Source organism: Spodoptera frugiperda, chromosome 10 (assembly GCF_023101765.2).
Source record: "Spodoptera frugiperda isolate SF20-4 chromosome 10, AGI-APGP_CSIRO_Sfru_2.0, whole genome shotgun sequence".
NCBI classification, from domain to species: domain Eukaryota; kingdom Metazoa; phylum Arthropoda; class Insecta; order Lepidoptera; family Noctuidae; genus Spodoptera; species Spodoptera frugiperda.
Window position 1 is genome coordinate 6,207,052 of NC_064221.1, and position 26,603 is coordinate 6,233,654.

Genomic DNA, 26,603 nt, shown 5'->3' on the forward strand with positions numbered 1-26,603 from the left:
AAGCGACCTGCATCCAGCGGCTCCCTGCAACCCTAACTCCTGAATATAGTATTATTGAATTCTTTAATTTCAATATTCTTAGTGCATAGTTGAGAGTTTGTAACTTGGTGTTTAATAAGTTCGTCTTTGTATATAAAAGTATCATAGACGAATATGCTTTATCTAATTTCTAGCATCTTGATTAACAAGGAAAATGTCACCTACATCAACGTCAGTGTATGAACTTTGAACCACGCATGATGAGTTACTCTTCCACCTACTAAACACATTTTCTCAATCACAATTCTTAAAACACGAAATTTGGAAAAGTCGTTTTATCTGACACGATATAACTAAAAAATGTGAACCTCATCAGAATCGATTGAATCGAGAGAAGAATCGATGTGCTACCGTGTGCAGTTTTCATCGATATCTCAGTGCGGGTCCCGTGAACGCTGACGGATCGTTTTGTCAACAATCGCTATTGTCTCAGACGATGTTTGAAAATAATATATGGACATCACCCTTCCTAAGTGTAGGAAATTTTCAAGATCGAACGCGTCGGAGTTAATTAGCCTCTTGTGACACGTTTTGTACAAATTGAAAATGTAATGTCATCGTTCTTTTGGTCTACGAAAAGAGAGGGAGAATGCTTTCTATAAAATGCTGGTTTGTAACATTTTGTTTGGTAGTATTTGTGACCTGTGTAGAGGTCAAATGTATACTACAAATTGAGCATGAATTAAAACTTCGTGCTACGAGTTTATGTAGACATCATATCACACCTTTGTTCTATGAAAGTAGTTTTCCTACCTAAGACCATTGCCTGCTAAGGTTTTTAGCAAACTAACCCAGCTATTCATACGTAGGCAATATATTATAAAAAAAAATGTTGAAAAAACTCAATAAACATAGCTGTATTGCCATTTGGAATATTTTTGTACGCTAGTATTTTGCTTTAGTATGATCCAGAATTCTTTTTTCTGGAACATACTAGGACAGGAAAACGATTGGTACATGGTGAAGTTACGTATGTATGTAGGTATTATACCTATTATTGCTAATTAATGCTTTACCTTAGTCAGATCGAAACTAAATTCTAGGTTAAATTATCGAGTACCTAGCGGGTTTATCGGGGCTCCGGCTCGGAAAGCAGGAGTAGGAACGGGGTGATTTTTAGTCAGTAAGAGTCTGACACTCCCTCTCGCCTCACCCAAGGTGAGAGAAGTCATTAGATAAAAGTCCTTTAAAAAAGGCTAAATTAGTTCAGCTAGGCGATTCTATAGCTTTCAATTCGAAAGATTAAAGTGAACTCGATCGCGGCCCGCCATGTCATTGGTTATGAGAATAATCTCGACTAATGGGCGAGAATGCGATATGAGCTCCCTTCGAAACGCCTTTTGGGGAAAATGCAGAAATAGACAATCAAGATTTAAAAACATTAACAATGCTAACTTTAATATAAATAAAGGATAAATAAATAGATTTACATTATTTATTGTTGTCTAATTTTAACGTACATACAGATATATAGAGGCTGTCTGTTTTGTTTATTTTTAGTTTCGTTAAAACTTATTTTGATTTATCCTCTCTGTATCATTAGTGTTTGAGTATTTGGGAAAACCAAAATATTCATGCGTATTGGCACGTCGCCGTTTAAAACATGGTACTAGGTATTTTGTTCTATTCAATCAAAGTAATATATTTGGAGACCTTTCTGAGGTTTGGTTGATCTTTCTTTTATTTTGATGAGTTCTAATAAAACTAATAAGTTATGTGAAATATGTTAGTTAATGAAACAATACAAAGTATGATTAGCAATTGGTTGATTGCTTAGGCTCAGAATTTATATATCGCCATCCATGCCAAACTCAAACGCAAACACAAATGATTTATTGCATTATAGATAGATATTATAGATACCTATGTGTCTTTTCATGTTTGTGATTGTTATAAGTAGATCTAAAATATTTGCGGCATGTTACGGCAAAAATAGCTTCTTTTAGCAAAAAATACGTAATATATTCTATTTGAAACGCAATATTTTAGATTCATAAAAGCGTAAAAGTGCTAAAAATACCATATAAACGCATCACAAGCAAAATTACCACCGATTACTTATTTACTGTGTAAAATATATATACAAGAGATTACCTAAAAATAATCACGAATAATTTAATAACGTATGTACGTCAAGAATTTACCCAAAACAGTAAAAAATCTAACAATTTAACAGATACATGTCATATCTTGTCAAAATTTCAAGAAACTGACGTCAAATTTTCAATAAAATAATTTGATCAACATCTTTATTCATGAGCTAATCGCCTAATTATAAGATAAAATAAAACTGGTTGAGGTTCTATAATCATAATAACTACAATAAAAGTTGCTTTATTTATAACGAACCTTAATTACTTATGTTTAAAATGCAAATTTGTTTAATCACAAATAGTTATGAGGAGGAATGAAAATCATATTACTATTAAAACTAACCATTGTGCCCACAAAGTGGTCAGATGTCTTAATAATGGTCACAGAAGCCTAGAGTCGAATACAGGTCACTTCTAAACGACCAATCTGAAAAGTTATTGAGGTAGTTCAGCAGTGGACGTGATGTGATGATGATGAATTTTGACAATTTTAGAGAGCATTTAAAGTATTTATCAATGAATGCAATTTTTAACAAATATCTTTCTAAGATATGTGTACATAATGAATCAAAGTCAATCCTGACCCCAGTTTTAGATTCCTAAACGCATTACGAATCAAGAATCCACATGACAATGGTAATAGTAAAAACATTAAATGTTATTTCTCATTCTTAACCATTTGTTTAGATCGTACGGAATGCGAGATTTCTAACGGAGACGCGAGTGATTGTGTCAATCAGTTTTTATTTATATTTACACAATAAACTGAGAAAAACAATAGAAATGCGTACAGCTATATTTACGTTTTCATTGGAAATAATACAGCCAATGATCGGTAAGGATTCAGTTTGTAAAACATACTTATGTAGGTAATTGAAAAGTGTTTTTCTATTTTGTTCGTAAACATAAATGTATTGTGATATCATCGCGGCTAGGTTTTGTATACTGTCATCGTTTTTATGTAAATCTAAAAATGTTGTAGCTAAATATTATTGTTTTGATACTTTTCTTATTATTAAAGCGATATATTATTGTGAAACTGATGTTGATACTCAAACTGTGTGTACAATACGCGTCGTAACCAAACTTAGTGCAGTGAATAAAGTGTATTTTTGGTGGTAGGAATGTGCTACAGAATTACACCACTACCTACTATTACGGTAAGTGGTAGGTTAACAGATGTGATCATTCAGTTTTTAAATAGGGTCTAAAAAACTTTACAAAATTCTCCTTTCCCTATACACATTTTAAATCGACCACCTAGTTCCATGAACGCAAGTAACATCATGAAACACTAACATACATCCACCATGACATTTTATTCTGACAGCTGTCAAATAATACGCGGGAAATATTTGACGTTTTGATTTCGCGTTGACAATTAAATATTTATCTTATGGCGTCGGTACACGAACGGCTCGACTGAATATTCTCTATAAATTATTTCCTTTACGTCGTAACGGTGTGAGGTGCTGGCATAGTTGTGGGAATGCTAAATATTGAGTGTACCGTTGGAACCCGACTTATCAAGGGCATAGACTACCTTATTACTTTTTAGTGAAGCAACGGTATCTATGTATGCAGTTTATGCGTTAGGAAATGTGTGTATTTTCTCGTTTTCTGAATCATTGGTTGACATGAGAGTGGATAGTTTACTGTATAATATGAGCAAATGGTAACGTATGTGACTTACTCTACGAGAATGTGTTGGATAATGGAACTGACATTTGCTGTATCTATAAACCAACAATATTTTCTTCGAGTGTGTGTAGTCGATCTGAAATACAAATAAGTCTAACAGGATAACTTTTGAAAAACGACTAGCTTGTGATAATAGGCTTGTTTCAAATGGAACAAATAACATATTATCTATCTCAAATAGTACAGATACACCTAAACCTATCCTTCAAGAAAATACTCAAAATTACGTTAATTGAATCCCAAACAAAATAATCCTCGTACACTAAGACTTCAAAGAATTTCACGAGTAAAAGTTTGGAGGCTTCTTTAAACTCATGTAAAGTCAACGAAATTGTTCAGGTTTGGGGACATGACCATATAGGGGGGACTTTTTAATTGTTTCGCGTTTACTCCTTAAGGGAAATAAGAGTGGAATAAATACTAATGAGACGTTGTTTTCAACAAGAAGTAAGGGAACATCGTCGTCTGTTTTGAGGTTTTAATCTAATATTGAAGGGGTATTAGAATTGCCTTTTTGCGATGATGGCGCCACTTTTTGAATTCGAATTACGAGATTTTGGTTTTGACTTTAGTTGTTGTGATTCAGTTATGGAAGATACCTAGTACACTCTAGTCAATAACCACTTTATAAAGAGTTTCTTGAAGAGTGTATGCAAAACACCGAGTGGCATTTGATAGGAGTACTTTTATGTAGATTCTTATTTGAATTAAGTGTTAGATAATAATTAACAAGAAAGATAGTGATGTACTTCATATCAACAGCTTGGAACAGTCTCTTGCTGGACTATAAACCTCCACAGGGGACCTGCCAATCGTGGAGATTTAGATATACAGAAGTCATAAACATACATTTATCTTTTCTATCTATGTTGAGAGTTTAAAGATATTTTTTATTTGTTGTAAGTCAATTTCAAAGAAGACCCATCTAATATTGGCACGGTGGTTTGGCAAGCGACTGCCATGAGACGTAGCAACTCTTTGTGTGAACCACAAAGAAAATAGTACACTTTGAAAATCAAAACCCAATATGAAAATTTCTCACGGCATCTAATAGTCTGATCTCTATAGAAGATCTAGGTCAAACTAAACACAACTTATGATCACAGCAAACACCAGAAAATTGCTTATAAATAAATAATAAAAGCAAATCAATCAATAAACGAAGGTAATCACTTCACTCGATTAGCTTCAGCTAATATAACCCTGAAACGGCTGGATAAACGCAGTGTAATGATGATTATGTCCAATTATTGGAACCTTGGGGACCTTGGTATTGGTGGCGGTGATGGTGGGTTAATGCGCAGCGTGCAACGTGACACGCAACTTTATTGTTGTAACACCTTCAATGATTTTGTTGATTGGCTCGTGTTACTAATTATTGTGGACCACAAAAAGCTGATGAAGATGAGTACTAGTACACTCAGTACGAGTTTGCTTTACGACGAAATTGAAAGCGCGTTCGGCACTCTGATTGGCCAGTTCGAATGAACCAACCAATCACAGCGCCGAACGCGCTCTCGTTTCGATTACTTTAAACGTAAAGCAAATTCGTATTAAGGATATAGTTTACTAGAAGAGACGAATACCAAACTTTTATTGAGGTATTCGAGATGGAAAATATATTGATGAATTTTCTAGTAGATACTTATAGTAAATCGTAATGAAAAGTGTTACCAATGGGATAGGTGAAATCAAATATTTATTTATTATTTATTTACTCTTCATGCACATGGGTGGGCTTAATGCTTAAATATTCTATGTGATTATTTTTTAAAGCATAGGATTATGTAGTTACTTTAAATATTGATTCATTTTTGCATAGTACAATTTTTAAGCTTTTAGGTAAATATTACTAACAAAGTAATTAGTACCTAAATAAAAATAAAAACAAATGGACTGAAATCCTAACATTAACCCAAGTAAAGAGCTCAGCGAAACCCATACTAAGTTGTTCTTGACATTTCTAGAACATCCACCATATACTTGATCGTGACAATTTGCCACACTCTTAATGAACTACTACAGTACATAGACATATGTCGGATGAGAATCAAGTGAAATCAGAGGAACAATGCTGCTCGGTTCCCACACAGTGGCGCCTCTACGGCCGTTCCAAGAAACTCCGGTGTCGAGTTATCGGCGCCCGCGCTTTCCTTTAAATTTGGAATTACTCATTATTTGTGTCGCCTTACCGTCGTGTTGACAAATATTGTTTTTATCCAAGTTGCCAGTGTGTACTGCGTGCCGTGCGTTCAGTTTCGTGTGTCTTTAGTGCTTTTTTTATTGTTTTATTACTTTATATGCTAGCTTTTAGTATAAAGTGTTAAACCTGTAGCTTTGCCGTAATAAGAACATTAGTCTCATCTTCTATCTGAGTTCTATACATGTGCCAACTTTTGTCAAAATCTAGTTGATCCTCTTACTAAACGTAAGTTCTTCAAACTAATATAGTAGCGATATTTCTTTATATTATAATATTAATCTCTTAAAAGTTATCTGTTTTTGTCAGTGTTTGTAAAATTGATGCCTTGAGGTAACCCTAATATTTTTCTCTATAAAGCAGTATATGTATAAGTATGTTTCCAACCGTTTGTAGCTTTTTATTATTACTCATCTTTATAAAACGTCTAACATTTTATCTTTCTACCACCAAAAGTACCTACTCCCCATTCATTCATTCTTTTACAGTCTCTAGTACTGCCTAGCCTATTATAAATCGATTAAATTCGCGCAGTACTATGATTAAGGGCTCTAAACCTTGATTGATAGTCGATGATAAAACTAATTTGCGGCTAATCAGACACGCAACGTCACTGATGGTAATAACATCATCCAGTATCTTTAAATTGGTCTCTTCGTTAAAGAGCTTTTAAATCCATCAGTGGTCCTTATTTATTCTGTCATCACGCTCATTGTTTAAATATTTAAATGTTATACGTTTTTGTGTAGTAATATCTTTCATCGCCATCATTGATGATAATAGTCCACTATTAGACTATGGGTTTACCATAATCTCCATAATATCTAGCAAAAGGATTGGAGATCCACTTAAGCTTTCAGCTTCAGGTTCAATCCTTAAAGATTTATTGATAAGATTTTTTAATCACATTCAAAGTTATGTAAGAAATGCAGATAGACGTAGATATCAGAATGAACTAGACCTGCCCCTCAAACCATAGAGTTAGCAACAGGTAGCCGCTAGACGAGACGATTCAGATTACGGGTGTCGATTGATTAGCGTGATCGCTATCACTTGCCGGGTCTTCTTACAGAGTTTCCTGCAACAGCGATATGCAAACGGTACGCGATATCGAAGCAAATGACACCTCTATAACGGACGGATTTTTCAAATTCCATAGTATAGTTTGACATTTTACCTGAAACCTAACTGCGATGTGGGGGGTAGCCATTTTGTTGGATATGCGGATAATTTTATTTTGATGCGTCTATAATTGACATGTCTACGTCATGTTCAAGATTGTTAATTATATTACTATGACGGTTTGTTGCTATGATCCAAATTTGTTGCGAATGACATTAGAAGATTGACTAGAGCTTCATACCGCCCATAGATGTTTCTAAATGAAATACTCTCTTATATTTTGTAGGTTTGACATTGTGTATACTTACTTCCTAAGAAATTGTTTAGTTACGAGTAGGGAACAATCAATTCTCCATAAAATTCTGAAACCGACCAAAATGTCAATTTGGACTTCAATCCTATTTTTTATTTCTTAATTAATAATCGTCTTCTTTCTTTCCAGTATGATGGATTCCGGAGGAGCAGGCATAGCGGAATCACCCCCCACCTACCATCGTACCTACGAACAATATGTGCAAGGAGCCGTTGAGAACAGCACCGACTCAGTCCAAGAACAAACCAGTCCCGAACTAGTGGTATGGTCAACTCTACCTTATGGAATAGACTATAGAGCTCAATATGACTACAGAAGCCCCTACGATACCGGCAGAGACTACTCTACACAGCAATATGCTAGAGCTCCCTTCACGACAAAAATGGGACAGGCCAAAGCATTAAAAGAGGCGAGAATAAGGAGGCCCATGAACGCGTTCATGGTGTGGGCGAAGGTGGAGAGGAAGAAACTGGCTGATGAGAATCCTGATCTTCATAATGCTGATTTGAGTAAAATGCTAGGTAAGTGGCCATTTGTATTTATTTGAAATTAGAACGAACGAACGAAATTGGAACAATTTACAGAGACGAAGTCATAAATGGAATTTGTTAAAATGTTTTTCTTTTTTACAATTTCAAAGCATAATGAAAGCTAAAGCGTATCCTGTTTTATGTTTTTAAGTACTTTTGACATTTATTATTTATTTGACGTTATAGCTGTCAATATTAATCGTTTTGTGATTGATGGAAGAATCGAGCTACGGCGTGGACTAAATAAGTATTGCAAGCAGAAGTAAATATTCTGATATTTTTGTTAAAATGTTCATTTTGTACCCTGTTCATGGTATTCCGAATAGTTCTTTATGATTGTAGTATATAAGTGATATTTAACATTAACAATTATTATTTAAAAAGGCAACACCAAATACTAAGCTCATTTTTTATACACAGACAACTTCAAAACATGGCAACTAAAATGAGTCAGCGTAAACTGTCCAATCTTCTACACCGTTCGAAATTTAAATATTATTATTAGAGGCCAGCATTATTCCGTCGTACCTAATAAATTATTAATTAGACACTTTGACGTCATGACTCTGTCAAACCCATTTTTGACTTTGACGTTATTTTTTATGAATTTTAATTTAATTTTATTATGAAAAAAATTAATGTAATGTTAAACTTTTAAACTATGCTGTTGAAAAAATCAACACTCATATTTTTTGTTTTTTAGCCCAGAACTCGAAATCCTTACGTGGGGTAATTATTTAAGTTAGTTTACGATAAAAATTAAAAAAGTCATAAACTCTTTGCCCAACATTCTGTAAATTTCAAATAAATAAATAATTCTTACATAAATACAGGTAAAATATAATCTATAATACATAATGCAATCTATAAAAAAATAAATCGAATTCCACAGAGTAAAACAGTTTTCTTGTTTATGAAATACCAAAGAGGTTGTAGTCGGAGTCTTGAGTAATTCCTCTATAATAACTTCATTAGTAAGTTACTACGGACCAGTCACTTAGCCATATTAATATAATGTCTTTGCCAACACATAGTAAGAATTTAATTAATATACACAAAGATTAATTTGTAAAACAAATAAAAAGCGGTTCGACGTGAACTGGATTGCAATATGGAGGGTTCTGTTGGTACAACTCTTATTTAGATGTGATAGTTGCGATAGTAGTTTTTGAAATACATTGTATATTTTATTTTGTGTGTATTTATACTAAGTAAAGTATATTATGAATGCAAATGTTTGGGTGTTTTTCATATGAAAAATCTGCTATGAAAATTGTTCAGGCGCTGTTATAAAACCCAACAAACATTTAAGACGTCGAGTAGACGTTTTGGTAACAACTTAATGTTATTTAGTCTAGTCGTATAAACGTCATAAGGACGTTTACTCGACGGCATTTGGGCCCATTTTATATAACTTAAGGCGCTAAGAGTTTCGTATAACAGTCATATAAAACACCTAATTAGTCGCATAGTAGTCATATACGCGTCGGCGATTTGACTACATGTCGTGTAGTGGTAGCTGGTGCGACGTGTATTCGACTTAATGTCACAAATATGTTTTTTATATGATGTAATCGGTATGTAATGGTCGTTTAAAGATTATATTAAAAACGAATATTATAAAATATTATTTTAATGGAGTAGTGTTTTTGACAGCGGTATTTATTTTGTTTTTTTTTTCTTGTTATTTGAGGTGATAAAACCATTCCATCAGTTGTAAACCATTGGGCAATCAAGTTTACTGATTAATGTGAAGTTAATTTTTAACAAATTTTTAATGCGCCTTTAAATTTTTAATGTTATCACATATTTTTATGAATAATTTACTATGTGACTGCGTTATATGACAACTATATAACTTCCCGACCAATAAGCTGCGAGTTCATTGTAAATAAATATTATAAATTTGATTTAAAAATGGTGGAAGTGGTATACAAGGTGATTATAAACCTTTAACATGACTATTAATTATATAGCAGTCGTATTATCATGTTTGTGATACTTTGGGACGTATAGAGGTCGTTCTTAAGACTAATATTCGACTTATATGTGATGGTTACTAATACTACCTTTAAACAACAATTGTCCGTATAGCAGTCGTGTAAAAGGTAATTATATGACAAAATTGTCAGTATTACGACGTTTATACTACGAAAACGTTTACACGACGAAACAGTTGTGTATGTAAGTTATAAAGATGTCGTCGTAGACACTATTATACGATGATTGTATAAAAAAGTCATAATAACGTCTATATGACATTATAATACGACCAAAAATGTATATGACTATTCGGTCAGATAAGGTACCAGTACACGACGAAGAGTTATAAAAACTACTGTAAAATAACTTTAATACGACTCAAAGTTATATAAATGTTTGATTATATGACAAAAATGTTTGCTGGGAATATTCGTTCGTATGAGAATATTTATAAACTCCTTTTTTTGTTTGAAAGGGTACTCCTGAGTTTATCACGGCCATAAAGTCGAATCTCGGATCTCCAGGATCCACAAGAAATAAAAGTAAAATCTCAAAAATAAACTATATTTTATTCAATTAAGATAGTGTTAATATATTTCTTTGGCACATAGTAAATAAAGTCTTTTTTAAATAAACCATTTTGAACCAGGTTAATATACGTTAGTAATGCTTAAATATTATTAATACCTACCTAAGTACATATACAATGTGATAGGGGCGAAACTTCTAACCCGTTAAGGACGCGTTCTCAAATCTGACGTAAATAAGCTATTTTTCAGTACATATTACGACCAAAAGAAACTTAACTGAACATAACTAACAATTACAATAGATAGATCACTTCTTTATCTCCAAAATATTGATTTGTAATGTGAAAAAAGTTATATTTTATTATTGCAAACACGATTTTTCTTTACCTCTTCACACAAAATTGACAAAAAAGGGTTGAGTTTAGGAACATTTTACTGCTACTACACGCATAATTCTGAATCTCAAAAAAATATCCCGGGGAAGCAGACATAATCAAAAATTATACTATGGGAAAAAATTACGAAAATATTTCAAATTGTCTCGGAAATAAATAAAAGTTCCCGTTTAATTTTTTCTCTTATTTTGCTGTCAGACATCAACTTTAAAGCGTAGCAATAAGGGTTATTTTATTTGTTTACTATTTAGATTTATTGGATAGAAAATGTCAAATGAAATTTCAGTCTGCGCTCGAGCGCTGTCGTGGGTGGACGCTGCGTCGCCTGTTACAAAAAATGGCCTTGAAAAAGATCGCTGTACGAGTACAAAATATTTGATATTATACTTCACAAACCAATCTTGATATTTTTACCGACTTCACAAAAAGGAGGAGGTGCTATGTTCGGCTGTTTGTATGTTTTTTTTTACACATTCTGTACGAGCAACACTTTACTGAATATAGAATGTTTCGTTATATTATTTTGAACATGAGGTTAAATCCAAGATGGCGCCGACAAGATTTGCCAACTTTCCATCATGGGTGTCATTTTCATGGTTTTTGGGGTCGCTTATAGCGAATATGGAGTCAAAATCAAAATCCAAGATGGCGCCGACAAGATTTGCCAACTTTCCACCATGGGTGTCATTTTCATGGTTTTTGGGGTCGCTTATAGCGAATATGGAGTCAAAATCAAAATCCAAGATGGCGCCGACAAGATTTGCCAACTTTCCAACATGGGTGTCATTTTCATGGTTTTTGGGGTCGCTTATAGCGAATATGGAGTCAAAATCAAAATCCAAGATGGCGCCGACAAGATTTGCCAACTTTCCACCATGGGTGTCATTTTCATGGTTTTTGGGGTCGCTTATAGCGAATATGGAGTCAAAATCAAAATCCAAGATGGCGCCGACAAGATTTGCCAACTTTCCAACATGGGTGTCATTTTCATGGTTTTTGGGGTCGCTTATAGCGAATATGGAGTCAAAATCAAAATCCAAGATGGCGCCGACTAGATTTGCCAACTTTCCATCATAGGTGTCATTTTCATGGTTTTTGGGGTCGCTTATAGCGAATATGGAGTCAAAATCAAAATCCAAGATGGCGCCGACTAGATTTGCCAACTTTCCAACATGGGTGTCAACTTTCCATCATAGGTGTCATTTTCATGGTTTTTGGGGTCGCTTATAGCGAATATGGAGTCAAAATCAAAATCCAAGATGGCGCCGACAAGATTTGCCAACTTTCCAACATGGGTGTCATTTTCATGGTTTTTGGGGTCGCTTATAGCGAATATGGAGTCAAAATCAAAATCCAAGATGGCGCCGACTCGATTTGCCAACTTTCCATCATGGGTGTCATTTTCATGGTTTTTGGGGTCGCTTATAACGAATATGGAGTCAAAATCAAAATCCAAGATGGCGCCGACTAGATTTGCCAACTTTCCATCATGGGTGTCATTTTCATGGTTTTTGGGGTCGCTTATAGCGAATATGGAGTCAAAATCAAAATCCAAGATGGCGCCGACAAGATTTGCCAACTTTCCAACATGGGTGTCATTTTCATGGTTTTTGGGGTCGCTTATAGCGAATATGGAGTCAAAATCAAAATCCAAGATGGCGCCGACTCGATTTGCCAACTTTCCATCATGGGTGTCATTTTCATGGTTTTTGGGGTCGCTTATAACGAATATGAAGTCAAAATCAAAATCCAAGATGGCGCCGACTAGATTTGCCAACTTTCCATCATGGGTGTCATTTTCATGGTTTTTGGGGTCGCTTATAGCGAATATGGAGTCAAAATCAAAATCCAAGATGGCGCCGACAAGATTTGCCAACTTTCCAACATGGGTGTCATTTTCATGGTTTTTGGGGTCGCTTATAGCGAATATGGAGTCAAAATCAAAATCCAAGATGGCGCCGACTTGATTTGCCAACTTTCCATCATGGGTGTCATTTTCATGGTTTTTGGGGTCGCTTATAACGAATATAAAGTGAAAATCTAAGTTCAAGATGGCGCCGACATAAATATATAAATGACCATGCCAGATCATGCCCCACTTAATTTCATCAATGTACAAAAAATGTAAATTAATCAAAATTATGCAATGAAAATAAGACCCTTGGTTACTTAATTATTATTCTGATAAACTTGCGGATAAAAATTAGGAAATAAAAAGAATTTTAAAAACCCAAGGCCTATTTCCTGTATTTATCGCGACCCTCTGCGTTTCTTAGTACGCTTGCACAAGGAACAAAACGAGTAATTCAATAAAAAAAAAGATTTATTAATGTAATGTGTACGAATTTTAATATGAATTTGGTTTTAATACATACTGCTAGTTATTTTTTTTTATAATATATATTATAATGAATGCATATTATAATTATGATTTCGTGTTTGAACGTTAGTGATTAGATGTAACGAAACCTCATTGGCGTGCGTGTGTCATTATGTCCAAAAAGTCATTATTTGACATTCGCTCTGTCTGTTCTGTTTACATTGTTGTTTCGTTATCATTATGAATTAAAGTAGGATTACTAAAGGTGATATTGGTGATGAGTGATGACATTCCTTCCTTTCATAGCTAAACACCCTATGATAGCATTGTAATTTAATTATTTCTACCATTATAACTGCAATTAACCTAACCTAAATGTAATATTTTGTACTTAGATTCATATAGAAACCGCAAGATCTAAAGGCTTTTAATCATGTTTTTAGTTATCACTAATAGAGCAGCAATAGAATGCTACATTTGGCATGTCTGTACACTATATTTTTTTGGTGGGACAAAGCTCTATAGAGATTCTGGCATTGTCATTTTTCGACATGAGTGTCATTGTTGTGGTTTTTGGGGTCGCTAATATCGAATACGGAGTGAATCATTCGATTTTATAAAAATTGTCTTCTTCCGGAATTAATTGACCCAAGACAGGCAAGAAATATGAATTTACGGGCTCATTCCTCGCATATTCAAACAAATATCGTGAAAATAAAGAATTGATGTTTAATTTATTTTATGTATTTTCTTTGTTTGTTCCACCCAGGTCTTGTCACGTTCGTTACCATAATTGTTTTTTTTTTTATCTTGGCGACCCCGAAAACCATTGATATAAAACCATAATAAAATATACAATGTGATAGGGGTGAGACTTCTAACCCGTTAAGGCTGAGTTCTACATCTAATTTTATCGACAAAAGTCGGGGGTCGAAGGGGTCGAATCCCCTCCCCCTTAAAATTATGGCAATTTTAATATTTTTTTTACTTTTTTTGATATCAAAGGTTGTATGCGTTGTAGAAACAAAAAAAAAACGACAAACGGTAGCTAATAACCTTGGCTAACTAATTCATTACTTTTTTCAAATGTTTGATAATGTTTTGGTGAGAAAAAAATCATTTGTGAATTATTTTTACCGAAAAAATCACAATTTTTCAATATTTTCAATTAGGGGTTCAAATTATTTTTTTTGTCGATAAAATTAGATGTAGTACTCAGCCTTAACGGGTTAGAAGTCCCACCCCTATCACATTGTAGATTAAAAAAACTTAAAAACATGTTTTTGTGATGAACCGAACAAAATAATTTTAATATTAATACTAACAGTAGGCGGAAAATTTAGTATTGTTATGAGAATAATAATTAGTATAAAAGATATGGCGAAAAAGTGCTCATCACGCTAAATATCTTTTCTTGAAAGTATATTCAAATCTCTTCAGGTTCGGCTGGGCTGGAGTCCATGTCAGGGATTCTACATCCTCGATTTTCGTATGGCGCTAAAATGTGCTCATCACGCTGAACAACTTTTCTTAAGATAGTATATTCATATAAAATGCTCATCACGCTAAATATCTTTTGTTGAAAGTATATTCAAATCTCTTCAGGTTCGGCTGGGCTGGAGTCCATGTCAGGGATTCTACATCCTCGATTTTCGTATGGCGCTAAAATGTGCTCATCACGCTGAACAACTTTTCTTAAGATAGTATATTCATATCACTTCAGGTTCATCTGGGCTGTTAAGTGTCCACGTCAGGGATTCCTGACCCTTGATTAATTTCTACGAGGTATTAATTTGCCACCGGTCCTTGATAAGTCTACAAAGTTTGAACGAAATCGGTCCGTTTAAAATGGGTAAAAATCGAGTTGGAAGAGGTCGGTTATATAGAAACATACAAACAAACACACATACATACATCCTTTACATATGAAACTAAATAAAAGCATGTAAAAAGTTAGTTTTGCGTTGGCACCATTTGATTTTTGATTTCGAACGCTTACTTTCCGAAAACTATGAAAATGACACCAATCGAATAATCCGAGCCCAAATTCGGCACTGAACGGAATTGAACAACAGATAACACAAAACATTTGAGTCTACGCACGCACTAAACAAAATAAAAATATTAAAAAAGAAAGTAAGAAAATATTCAAATTTTCAAAGTATCAAGTTCATTTTGTCATAATTTCCGCAGCTATCCGTGCGTATGTGTGTATTGTCGAGAGTCGTGTCAATGTAGTGATGCGATTCGATACCTGTCAATTATGAGAACGCGTCCTTAAGGCTGAGTTCTACACCTAATTTTATCCGACAAAAGTCGGGGGTCGAAGGGGTCGAATCCCCTCCCCCTAAAAGTTATGACTATTTTAATAATATTTTTTACTTTTTTTGATATCAAAGGTTGTATGCGTCGTAGAAACAAAAAAAAAACAACAAACGGTAGCTAATAACCTTGGCTAACTAATTCATTACTTTTTTCATATGTTTGATAATGTTTTGGTGAGAAAAAAATCATTTGTGAATTATTTTTACCGAAAAAATCACTATTTTTCAATATTTTCAATTAGGGGTTCAACCCCCATATTATTATTTTTGTCGATAAAATTAGATGTAGTACTCAGCCTTAACGGGTTAGAAGTCCCACACCTATCACATTGTATACAGTTAAAAAGATCTACCAATAAATAGGCAATACAAACCAATACATAACCAAAGAAGGGTTTCTTTAAACGTTAAAACGGAACTCTAAAAACGAGTTTGACATAAATGAAGGTTTAACGCAAAAAAAATGTCGCTCACAACTTACAATATTGTCCCTTATTAGCAATGCAGTAACATTCCTACTTGTAAAGGAGATACTTCTTAACTTAAACAACTTAATTAAGCTATCACGATGATTACTTAGTGCTAACTTAAGTATAATCAACGAAGGACTCGGGATATTGAATCTTATTGTGAAGGTATAGAAGTGGTTTTTGCTTGTAAGTGTGTTTTGAGTACCTACCTATAATCAAGAGAAGGATCGGTAAATTAAACCTTATGGCGTTGAAAATAGGAGTGTTTTTTTAGGTTTTGAGTTGTGTACAGTAATGTGCGTAATTATAAGTATTTCATTAAAAAAAACAAAATTGTGTTTTGATAAATTAATTTGAATTTATAGTATCATGTTAATAAGTATAAGCAATTAAAAATGAAATCTTTGTGGAACTTTAGTGTAAGATTGAAGTTCTTCAATGTACCTATATTATCATTTCGTATCAATTGCTTATCAAAATATGTAGAATTAATACATGAGGATATCGATGCTTAAAAAATATAGAACAATTTTTATATGTCCATAAAAGAATTGAATTCAAATCACATGAATACCATTTATCAACTTTTTCTCCAGTAACCTTGTAATAGGGGGCGAGTGTAACATGTGACATGACAGCCGGCTACCAAATGTAACATTAAACATTGTCAATGTTACAACTGACTTATAATAATTAAAACATATAGAACAATTTTTATATGTCTTAAATGAATTAAAGTCCAATCACATGAATACCATTTATCAAGTATTCGCCAGTAACAGTAACCTTGTAACAGGGGACGAGTGTAACATGTAACATGACAGCCGGCTACCAAATGTAACATTAAACATTGTCAATGTTACAACTGACTTATAATAATTATGGCGACCTCGTAACTTTCTCTGTTAGATAAAACACGGGAGGCGAAGACGTGAACTTTGGTCGCCACGACGCATGCGCACTGTACTGCGTACACTCGGTAGCAGAAGTGGTGTGGTGTTAATTATTTTTTTATTTGGGTAATAATTACTACGTAATTTATAATTCATGATTGAATAAATATCCTATAATTTATCAATTAAAGAAACTGCTACTCACTTTTAAAATTTCTACTAAAATTTGTATTGGTTTTTACGCTATGACAATTAATAATTTAACAATTTTTAAAAGACACCTTGAGAACTACTCCGAAAAATCTATATTTTATCAGAGCGTAAATAATTTTACTAAATAAACAAAAAGAAACTAAACCAATAAGACTGCATTAAAAATGTAATTAAAACTATCGCTGACTATAATTATTAATACTATTTTATATTGAATTTAACATTAACATTAAATTAATATTGAATACACTATCAACACACACCAGTACCTCGGAGCTACTAACAGGAAAATACAGCACATTATATATCCTTGTTATTATGTACTCTACCCTTATCAGAAGATAGACGCTAACTGATAAATTCATTAAGTTTATTGACTTACCATAAACAAAATGGGAATAGTACCTATTTATTTTTTTATTGACCTCCTTTTTAATTACAAATAAATAATTTTCTTTTGGAAATTTGCCTCATACTTATATCTAATCTATCTAAGAAATTGTAACAAAATATAAAAAAAAACATTAGTAATTTGCCCTAAGTTGACTGATTTTTATTTCAATGCCGGTCTTGTAGATTATTTTATAGAATTAATTTTCTTACGAAAACAAATACTTTGGAAGATGTATCGATTTGAAATACAATCTCGTGACGATTACATATTTGCTACCAAACTTAAACTTCGATTCGTTTTATCTAAGTATTGTTATCTTATATGACATAATAAAAAAAATAAGTGTCTAATATTTTTTCGTTACCTAAGTATCTGACGGGCTAAATAGATTTTTTATTTTCATACCCCGTCATCATCCCTATTGAAACCGCACTACTTTATATAGCAACCGATTACCCAACCCCTGAACAGCAATGTTGAATAAAAAGCTATGAATATTAGTATTGATCGGAAAAAACATTTTACTTACAATAACATAACTAGACTAGATGACAAGCACACTATATTAAACAAACTATGAACATATATACATAACTGTGTCTAGTTTAATAAACTCTGATGACATTGTTATATATTTTTAACTTAAACAATTAACAGAAACATTATAATAACTTCCGTTCTCTGTACTAAGTGACTAATACTATAAAATGGGTCAAAATTAACGGTACGTGTTATGCTCGCGACTGTACCGGCTGTACCAAGCAAGTTTGATATGGCAAGTCATTATAACTGAGCGTGGGTGGCTTGATGCTATCGTTCTTAATGAAATAAAGCCCGAATAAAAAAATAATGCTAGCCACCATGTACTTCTAATAGTAAGCACACTCACAACTATATAGCACGAACGAAAAAAACAAATTAGCTATCGTAAACACTAAAGAACAAAGTCCACTTTCCTTTGACGTTATGTTTTCCAAACGCGTACATAAGTTGGTTTTTCTTAAAGCTATTATTCACTGGTTTGATGAGTAATGGTATATATTTTTATCGGTCAAATATGGGATTACCTGTGACAGAAATACCCACGGTGGCATGCGATAAAAATAACCACGTTTTTAGCTAATAATTGGTATGTACGGTAGTAGGGAATCCTCGGTTTGTTACTGAGGAAGGAACTAAACACAGACGTTTACATTGACATCATTACAATTACTCAAGATTTATATTGTACGCATTTATCCTATTAATAAATGAATGATTCAGACAAAATTAAGAGTTCTATTAATATAGACATGAAATCCTTTTGTCACATGTTTATAAAAAGGTGTTTTCTACGATAACTTAAAATACTTCCATAGAAGATGTTCAGGTCGTTTCGTTTTTCTCAATTTTAGTGTATGTAAGTTAGTAACTAGTTAGTCTTTAAGGAAATTCTTAATACATTGCATTATTAATAGTATAAAATTATCCGTTGTAATATAAAAACATTCTTATCGTTCGATATGACGGTATACTGATATCAAAGAGACTATGCACACAGCTAAACGTAAAATTTCTTTTTAACCTGACTTTAGACAAATCGAAACGTTACCGCATTTAGCCCTTAAAAACCAACCCTGGTTAGTTGGTTTATTTGAGCCCGCCAATCAGAGCGCCGAACGCGCTGTCGTTTGGTTTATTTTAAACGTAAATTTACTCAAACTAAAGGTACTGGTTGGTTACTTGGTTAGTTCATTGGAGCAGGCCTATCAACGCTCCGAACGCGGTAACGTTAAACGTAAAACAGACTCGCACTATGCCACTATCCAGATTTTTAATATGTAAAATACCGATAGAATACTCTCATCTTACTTCCTTCCCTTAAAATGTCACTATAGTGTTATTGCTAAGGAAAATTGTTATAACAAGGTGCAGGAATGTAATATTACGGTTTTTCTACGTAACATTACAATAAATAAATGCATGGAATGCATCTTTACCGAATTTGGTTTGAGGAAACAGATTAACATTGTTTTAACGGGTTGCCCTCAATCGATTTGCGGTTCTATTATTATAGGAAAATGTTTTATTATTGATTTATAATTGTTTTAATTTATTTAGCACTAGTGCTGACCTAGCAACGGGCTGAACGGCTTGCGGTTGTGGTCTAAATAATGGTCTAAAGTTTCCTTTGGTATTAAGTCTATAACCTGTCCCTTATCCTGTCTTCGCCTGTCTCCTCCTTTGCGCCTGCAACCTTGATACCTCACATGCCTAGTGATTTCTGTAGGAATAAATTGAATTCTTTTATAACTATCGTGAAATCTTGAAGAGTCCCTCTGTGTCTCGAAACTAGTAGAGCTTTTCTCCATTAATGTACACTAGTAAACAGGGATTTTTACTTACTTAAATTCTCAATTTTGTTTTTTTTTTTCGGCTTACTCAAACCATACTAGAAGCTCATTTTCATACGCAGCATTCCGCATCACACGACGCGGCTATTGTCGCGCTGCTGCTTCTTAATTTAGCTTTTCCGAACCTGACCAAATATGAATGAGGCAAATAATGTCTAATGAATTAGGTAAATTCATTCATTATGACGCTATACAACGTGTAGGTACTACTTGGGAGACTGCAATATTCTCTGGAAGTCCATTTGTGACGTAGTTTCGTCCAATTACCGCGTCGACGTCGCGAAAATAACTACTATACCTGTATATTATAAATAATTTATTACTATTTTGAATGCCTTTGTTGTTAAGTGCAATGGCTAGATGATAATTATTTTTAGTAACTTTATCTCGCTGCATTTTTTCAAAGTTAAAGCCAAAATTGTTTATTTAAAATATACCAGGAAGGTACTTTTGAACGTTATAGCAAATATAATACTATTAAAAATATCTGTCTTTCGGTCAGTCATCTAGTAAAGCTATTAGGCCGTGCCAAAGTGTAGATTCCTATGGCCAAAGACGAACAAGAAACTCCATAGGTTACTCTTTTTCAATCAGGTTCACAATACTTCATGATTTTAAATTTCATTAATTGTTCAGTACAGAGTGATTAAAAATAATTTACGATCTATAGGGAGTTTATGACACCCTCTTCTCTATAGAAATCTCCAGATTTAAATAGGACGTAACTTCGCCCAAACAATAATAATACGAAATACATAGATCGATTTTTGACATTAGTTGTATGGAGTTTCTCTCAAAAAGCGTTGCTAATTCTCAGACTATGGATTGAGATCGTTAATTAATTTCGTAATAAACCTTAAATCGGGAAGTAGTGTGGGTTTATTCCTCTTCCTTCCCACCTCACATTGGAACTCTATTAAAAAACTAAAACTTTAAGCAAATTAAATAACATTTGATAGGTAGTTTTACTACCAAAAGAAGTTATAGAAATAAATAATTAAATATAGGATTGACTTCAAACAAAATACACGATTCTTGTGTATCTTTACCAAGTGTACGATAGATGGTGACGTAGGTACATAAGGACCACTCGTCGGTTTGTTAATTAACATCGAGTGCGTAAACAAAATCCGGGTTTCCCCGGCCATTATCGACTAAACCTAACATAGCAGGTTATAGTTCACACTTGTACCTTCAGGGAGCAACAAACCAAAGTATTTCTTATACCCTTGTCTTATAGCACATTATTGATTGTCTACCAATCTAAAGTATAAAGAAATAATTTGTAGAAAACATATTTTGTTCATTAATTAATTTGTTTATATTATGAGACTCAAACATGTTGTTGACAACAAAATTAATTATGGAAATAATTTTAGTTTATCCGTAAGCAAGTGCGCAAGTGGAGAATACATGTTAGGTACCTCTTTATCTGCGAACTGTGTAGCGGGTTACCGGGGGCCTTAGTCTGCTATTACAATTGTGTCAGAATGGTCGATCACTGAGCAGTGCAAGAGGGACGGAGCTATACAACCTACATAGTTCCGTCCCTCTTGCACTGATCAATGATCGACCATTGTGACACAATTGTAATAGCAGACTAAGGGCCCGGGTCTCCGGCTCGAGAAGCAGGAGTTGGAACGGGGTGGTTCTTAGTCAGTAAGAGCCTGGCAGTCCCTCTTGTCTCGCTCAAGGCGGTAGAAGCGATACGACGATTTTCGCCCTTTAAAAATGTAACATATAATACTGTAATATTGCTAAAAGCAAAAACTAAATACAATATCAAACTCTGTTATTGTTAAGAATTTTAACAAATTAATCCTTATTTATATTAATTCTGAGCATCGGTATTTTGTATTGCATGCACAGACGCGCACTAAAAACGATACCACACCATATATGGTCGCTTTCGTTTGAACGTTTTCTAAACTATGTTTAAGACTTTTTATGTTTGCTAAAATAAAAAGTGAAGAAATGCATAGGTAACTAAAGTTTTTTTTTAATTATTTGTGTTGAAAACTATACGATATAAGTCACTAAAAACTGTTTGAATAATGATGGCAAATTTCTTCAATAAATGCTTCGTATTGACAAAAACGATATTACCTTTATATTTTCTTCACTGAATTAAATCTTTTACCTAAGAATGAGTAGCTCTACCTACCTTCAAACTTTTTCCTGTAGTTCCAATTGCCAGATCCTCCATCCAAATCTCACAATACCACATCAAACGTCCCTCAAATTAGTACTAGAGCAAGTCTCCTAACACGATCACCAGTAAAGGTTGTGTTACACCACGTTTTCTCAATAACCAGTTCGACCTTGAGCCTGGCATCGTTAATTGGCTAAATTGCACACCTTTTAAGGTGGCTCCACACTGCGATAATGACATCCTTGTATCATTGGGCGATGTCATACATACTTAGTGGACTTAATTATATGAAGACCTTTAGTGGACAACTTGAGTCAGGCAGCCCCATAACATTTGTGAATAATGTTCATATCATTTGAATGTACAGGAAGTTTTATGATATTGAAATTGTTTTTTTATTGATACTGAAGTGTTAAGGGTCTGTTATCTTGTTTTGGTGAGCCTATTGTAAGGTCGGCGCGGTTTTTTGTTTGAGTTCCTTGGCCCGTGTTTTTTGGTTGGCTTAATGAGAAGGGATAGATTTTCAAGGTTTTGGTCCTAAAGTCTATAGAAAATTGAATGGCGATGAAAATGTTTCTTTAAAGTTTTACATTAATGAACATACATTTGTCTTTGAGTTTTTTGTGATAATATGTATCTATATTTTTAAAAACGAATTAATTGTGTATTTGTTTAGTTCTTCAGTCACATAAATGTGTACACAAGGTAGGTTTAATGCCGTAGGCGTGTAGTGGTTTATAGTTTTGTGAAAATCTCAGTAGTTTATTCGTCATAAATCCTCTATTATAAGGGAGCTAGAAATATCTTTGCGTACTTCAACCCTTTAAAATGTAAGAGAATTACAAATGTACTCTTTATTTCTATAACATTTCCATGCATTGTGGATTGGTCATTGGGAGATGATTATATTCAGCAGTGAACGTCTAATATCTGTTATGATGACTATGATGAACATTTCCATCCACCACATTTCCGAAACATTCAAGGCAGAAGATCAACAATCAAAATACCTAAGTAAATAATTCTTTACACAATCAATTACATTCTCAACATAGCACAAATGCTCTTATTTTATTTATGTTTCATAATTTATCGTAGAACATACTTCCTTCAGACTATACACAGCATGAATTATGGAAATCCTTATAAAGATTGCGTCTCTATTAATGTGCTATAATTACGTTCGTGCAACTAATTGTATTTGCTTTTTATTGCAACTTGAGTAATCTTAGTGAATCTCTTGTAGTTTCATTAAATAATATGGAATTATAATTGCGTAACACTTTATTTTATAATTTATAAATTAATATTTAATTTGTGTGGTAAAGAAAGATGTCTTTATGATAAAAATATGTGAATGTCTAGAGTAGTCTGATTTTTGTGAATGAACGGCCCCCAAATTATTCTATGGCTATTAAAACTCACTAATACTTAATTAATGTATATGAAAACAGGGTAAAGGACTATGTTGTTGTTTGTAATAAAAATAAAACTTTTGGGTTGCAAAAAAACTGTACATAAAATTAGTTGCTTATTACAAATGAAAAGCATAATAAAATTATTAACAAGATTCAAGGCCTTAGTAAACACCCTGTTGAAACAATACATAGAACCAGAATCGATAACTTCAACATTCTCGTTAGGCTCTAGTTTGTCTTTCAAATCGATTCGAACCCAATAACCTATAAATTGACCTAAAATATATGTACATAGAGTCACCGAGTGATTGGTTACCCGTTCTCCAAGGCTACCGGTATGGTCACTTGGGCCATAGAGTATGATGTTAAGGAGTGCAACCGTTTAAGGGGAATACTTCAAAAGAGATCGTACAACTACGTAATTTATGTGTACAGCAGTACCAGGAGCTGCGGACAGTGTAGCGTGTTACAGGTGCTCTGGCTTAGAAAGCAGGAATAGAAACAGGGTGATTTTTAATCAGTTAAAGTCTGACAGGGAGCTCTCACATCGGAAAAGGCGGGAGAACGAAGCACCTTTCTTCTTAAATCTCCCCATGAACTTTCACAATAATGATAATAATTTAGGGAACTGCTAGATTAAAGTTACTTCCAACCGGCCTTTCAGGAAGTCACTGAGGAATGCCTATGTTCAAATCTTGTAGCCGATATAATGATCACTAATGATAGCTGGCAAAATACTGCAAGTTTTTATTTATTTTCCCTTTTTCTACCGTAGCGCCATCTATGCAAGATAGCTTAGAGGGCACTTATATGAATTAGTGCAGTAATGTACTGTGTATGAACACAATACAGTACTCCATACTTCTATACTCCTTGCAAAGGACTTTTACTATTTATGGAGAAAATAAATCGGTATGGTTCGGAATTTGTCTCTGTACGCGGTATTAAGAGCAAGCCCCGTGGACTGGCTCGTGACTGACTTATATCTGGATATTCTGGATACATGAATGTGTTCTTCGGATATTTTCTTTGAGTGTAGTCATAGTCATCTTTCGAGTTAGTGTTTTATATTTTATTCTCTATATATAAAAAATCTATTGCTGTTCGTTAGTCTCGCTAAAACTCAAGAACGGGTGGACTGATTTGGCGAATTTTGGCCTTGAATTATTTTAAAAGTGGTCTAAAAAGTGAGAAAAACGTGTTTAAGGCGGTAAAAACTTTGCCGGGTCAGTTAGTAAATAAATAATATATGGAGGGAATGGTACCTTTTAAACTTTCTGCTCCAAAGTTACCATTAGCAACTGTAAATAATACAATACTTTCTTCAATACGAGAATCGAACTGTTCCATGATAATTTGTTCAAGAAACAACAAACCTTCGACGCCATATTTTCCCGCGAAGCTTCCATAAGCACTATTTTGTATCTGCATCCGCACTTACCCAACGTTTAAGGAAAATCTAACATAAATAAGTCACATTTGGACTCCCTACACCTTTCTCTCCTAAGCCAAGCTCTAAATAAACATAATCTTTATAATTAAAACACTTGAAGAGCTCCCTAAAATGGCATATCTTGGATATTTCCAACTAATGCAACTGTTTTTGGTGTTATCTCGTCCACCCGCCATTTTCGGCCAGAGACAAGTTTTTACACTCGTCTAAATAAGGTCAGGTCTCACTAATGGTAATATTAATCTTGATGTTATAAAAGTATTTTTGTGGACGCCGTTAAATATGAATTAAAAGGGTGGGGCTTCTGTTCTTGCGTCATGTTAACGATGGTCATAATTTCTATATGTTTTATCCGCCATATTTTTATTTAATGAATTCTTTCTTCTCTTGAGAAAAGTAAGGAAATACTGTAGTATCTATTGAAAGCTGGGTGCATTACCAAATTAGCGATTGGTTATTAAAATGGTGAAGATATAGGTATGCTGCACGTCCTTAAGTTACTTGTATTCGTAAATCAGTTGAATTTTTACAAGCATCTATTCACGTACACCCATTCCAAAACATGCTAACCAAAAAGAAACCTACACTGCTACCAAATAAAGCCTTTAAACAATTTAAACCTTAAGTACAATTCGTGAAGTTTTAACCAGCGGCCGCTTCAATGAAAACGTGACTACCAAAAGCTAGTTCCCCAAAAACCAGTAACAAAATAGATGGATAGCTATGCGTGTTAACTCAAAACCTAGACACATGCATGCCGTGCCAAATTCCCCGAACGAAGCCGAACACTGACGGAATATCACGAAACTATTCCAGGAAATACGAACAAAAAGCGAACCGACCAAAATAATTAGCATTCTACACACATCAACTATAATAATACAATTAATTCAGTTTGTCACATCTGATAACCAACTTACTAAGTTACATTTGCGGTTGGTATGATCTTTATTGCTGGGTGGTAAGGTTGAGTTTTGTGTGTTTGTGTGGCGGTTGATGTGGCTATAAAGAAAATCTTAAAAGGGTCCCAGCGTTATGGGAGGTAGGCCATTGGGAAATTGTTTGATTGCAAGTGATTTCCTTAGTTAGGAACATGTTTTGTTGTTGTTTTTCTTCCACGTAATGGTTGAGTGGTAACATGAAGTTGTAAAGGATGCGAAAATATTTCTTGTTCTCGTACTATACCTTTATTTGTCTGTCTCTATATTTGTAAATTTCTGCAGTACACACAGTTTATTTAGACTACCTTGTTGGTCGAGTGATCGCAAGTGCGACTGCCGAACAAGGGGTCTTGGGTTTAATTCCCGGGCCGGGCAAAGTATTGCGGGCTTTTTTAGGTTTTTCAATAAATAAACTCAGTAGTAGCCCGAAGTCTGAAATTTTGCCTAGTGTATGGCAATAGACTCACCACCTATTTCATGGGACTTATAACACAAATGGTGAAAAGTGGGTATAGACGCGACGAAAGGTACACTTTACTGACTAAAGTATCACCCTGTTCCTACTCCTGCTTTTCGAGCCCTAGCCCTGGTAAACCCACTAGGTAATCCGCAGCTGTGATAAACCTAGAGTCTTTGTTTACACACAACCTCAAATTTCGCAACAACGAAGCAGGCGATGAAGAAAGACATTAGGATACTAAACGATTACACAATAATATAATCACT

At 33.9% G+C, this 26,603-nt stretch overlaps 2 protein-coding genes across 3 annotated transcripts in view; both read left to right on the forward strand.

The window, feature by feature from the left end:
* The window catches only part of LOC118277387 (putative transcription factor SOX-15), a 130,196-nt gene that overhangs the window by 23,349 nt on the left and 80,244 nt on the right, over nucleotides 1-26,603 (forward strand). The window contains exon 3 of the mRNA XM_035596159.2: nucleotides 7,598-7,989. Within this exon, the coding sequence (XP_035452052.1) occupies nucleotides 7,598-7,989 (392 nt within the window). The remainder of the gene's footprint in view (nucleotides 1-7,597; nucleotides 7,990-26,603) is intronic.
* LOC126911133 (uncharacterized) lies at nucleotides 11,450-13,456 on the forward strand. Of its 2 annotated transcripts, none has more exons than XM_050696401.1 (2): nucleotides 11,450-11,884; nucleotides 12,103-13,456. In XM_050696401.1, exons 1-2 carry the CDS (start codon nucleotides 11,453-11,455, stop codon nucleotides 12,871-12,873), a joined length of 1,203 nt encoding a protein of 400 aa, XP_050552358.1. In that variant the 5' UTR covers nucleotides 11,450-11,452; the 3' UTR covers nucleotides 12,874-13,456. The 2 variants fall into 2 exon arrangements, with proteins under 2 accessions (XP_050552358.1, XP_050552359.1); XM_050696402.1 differs by having other exon boundaries at nucleotides 11,450-11,686.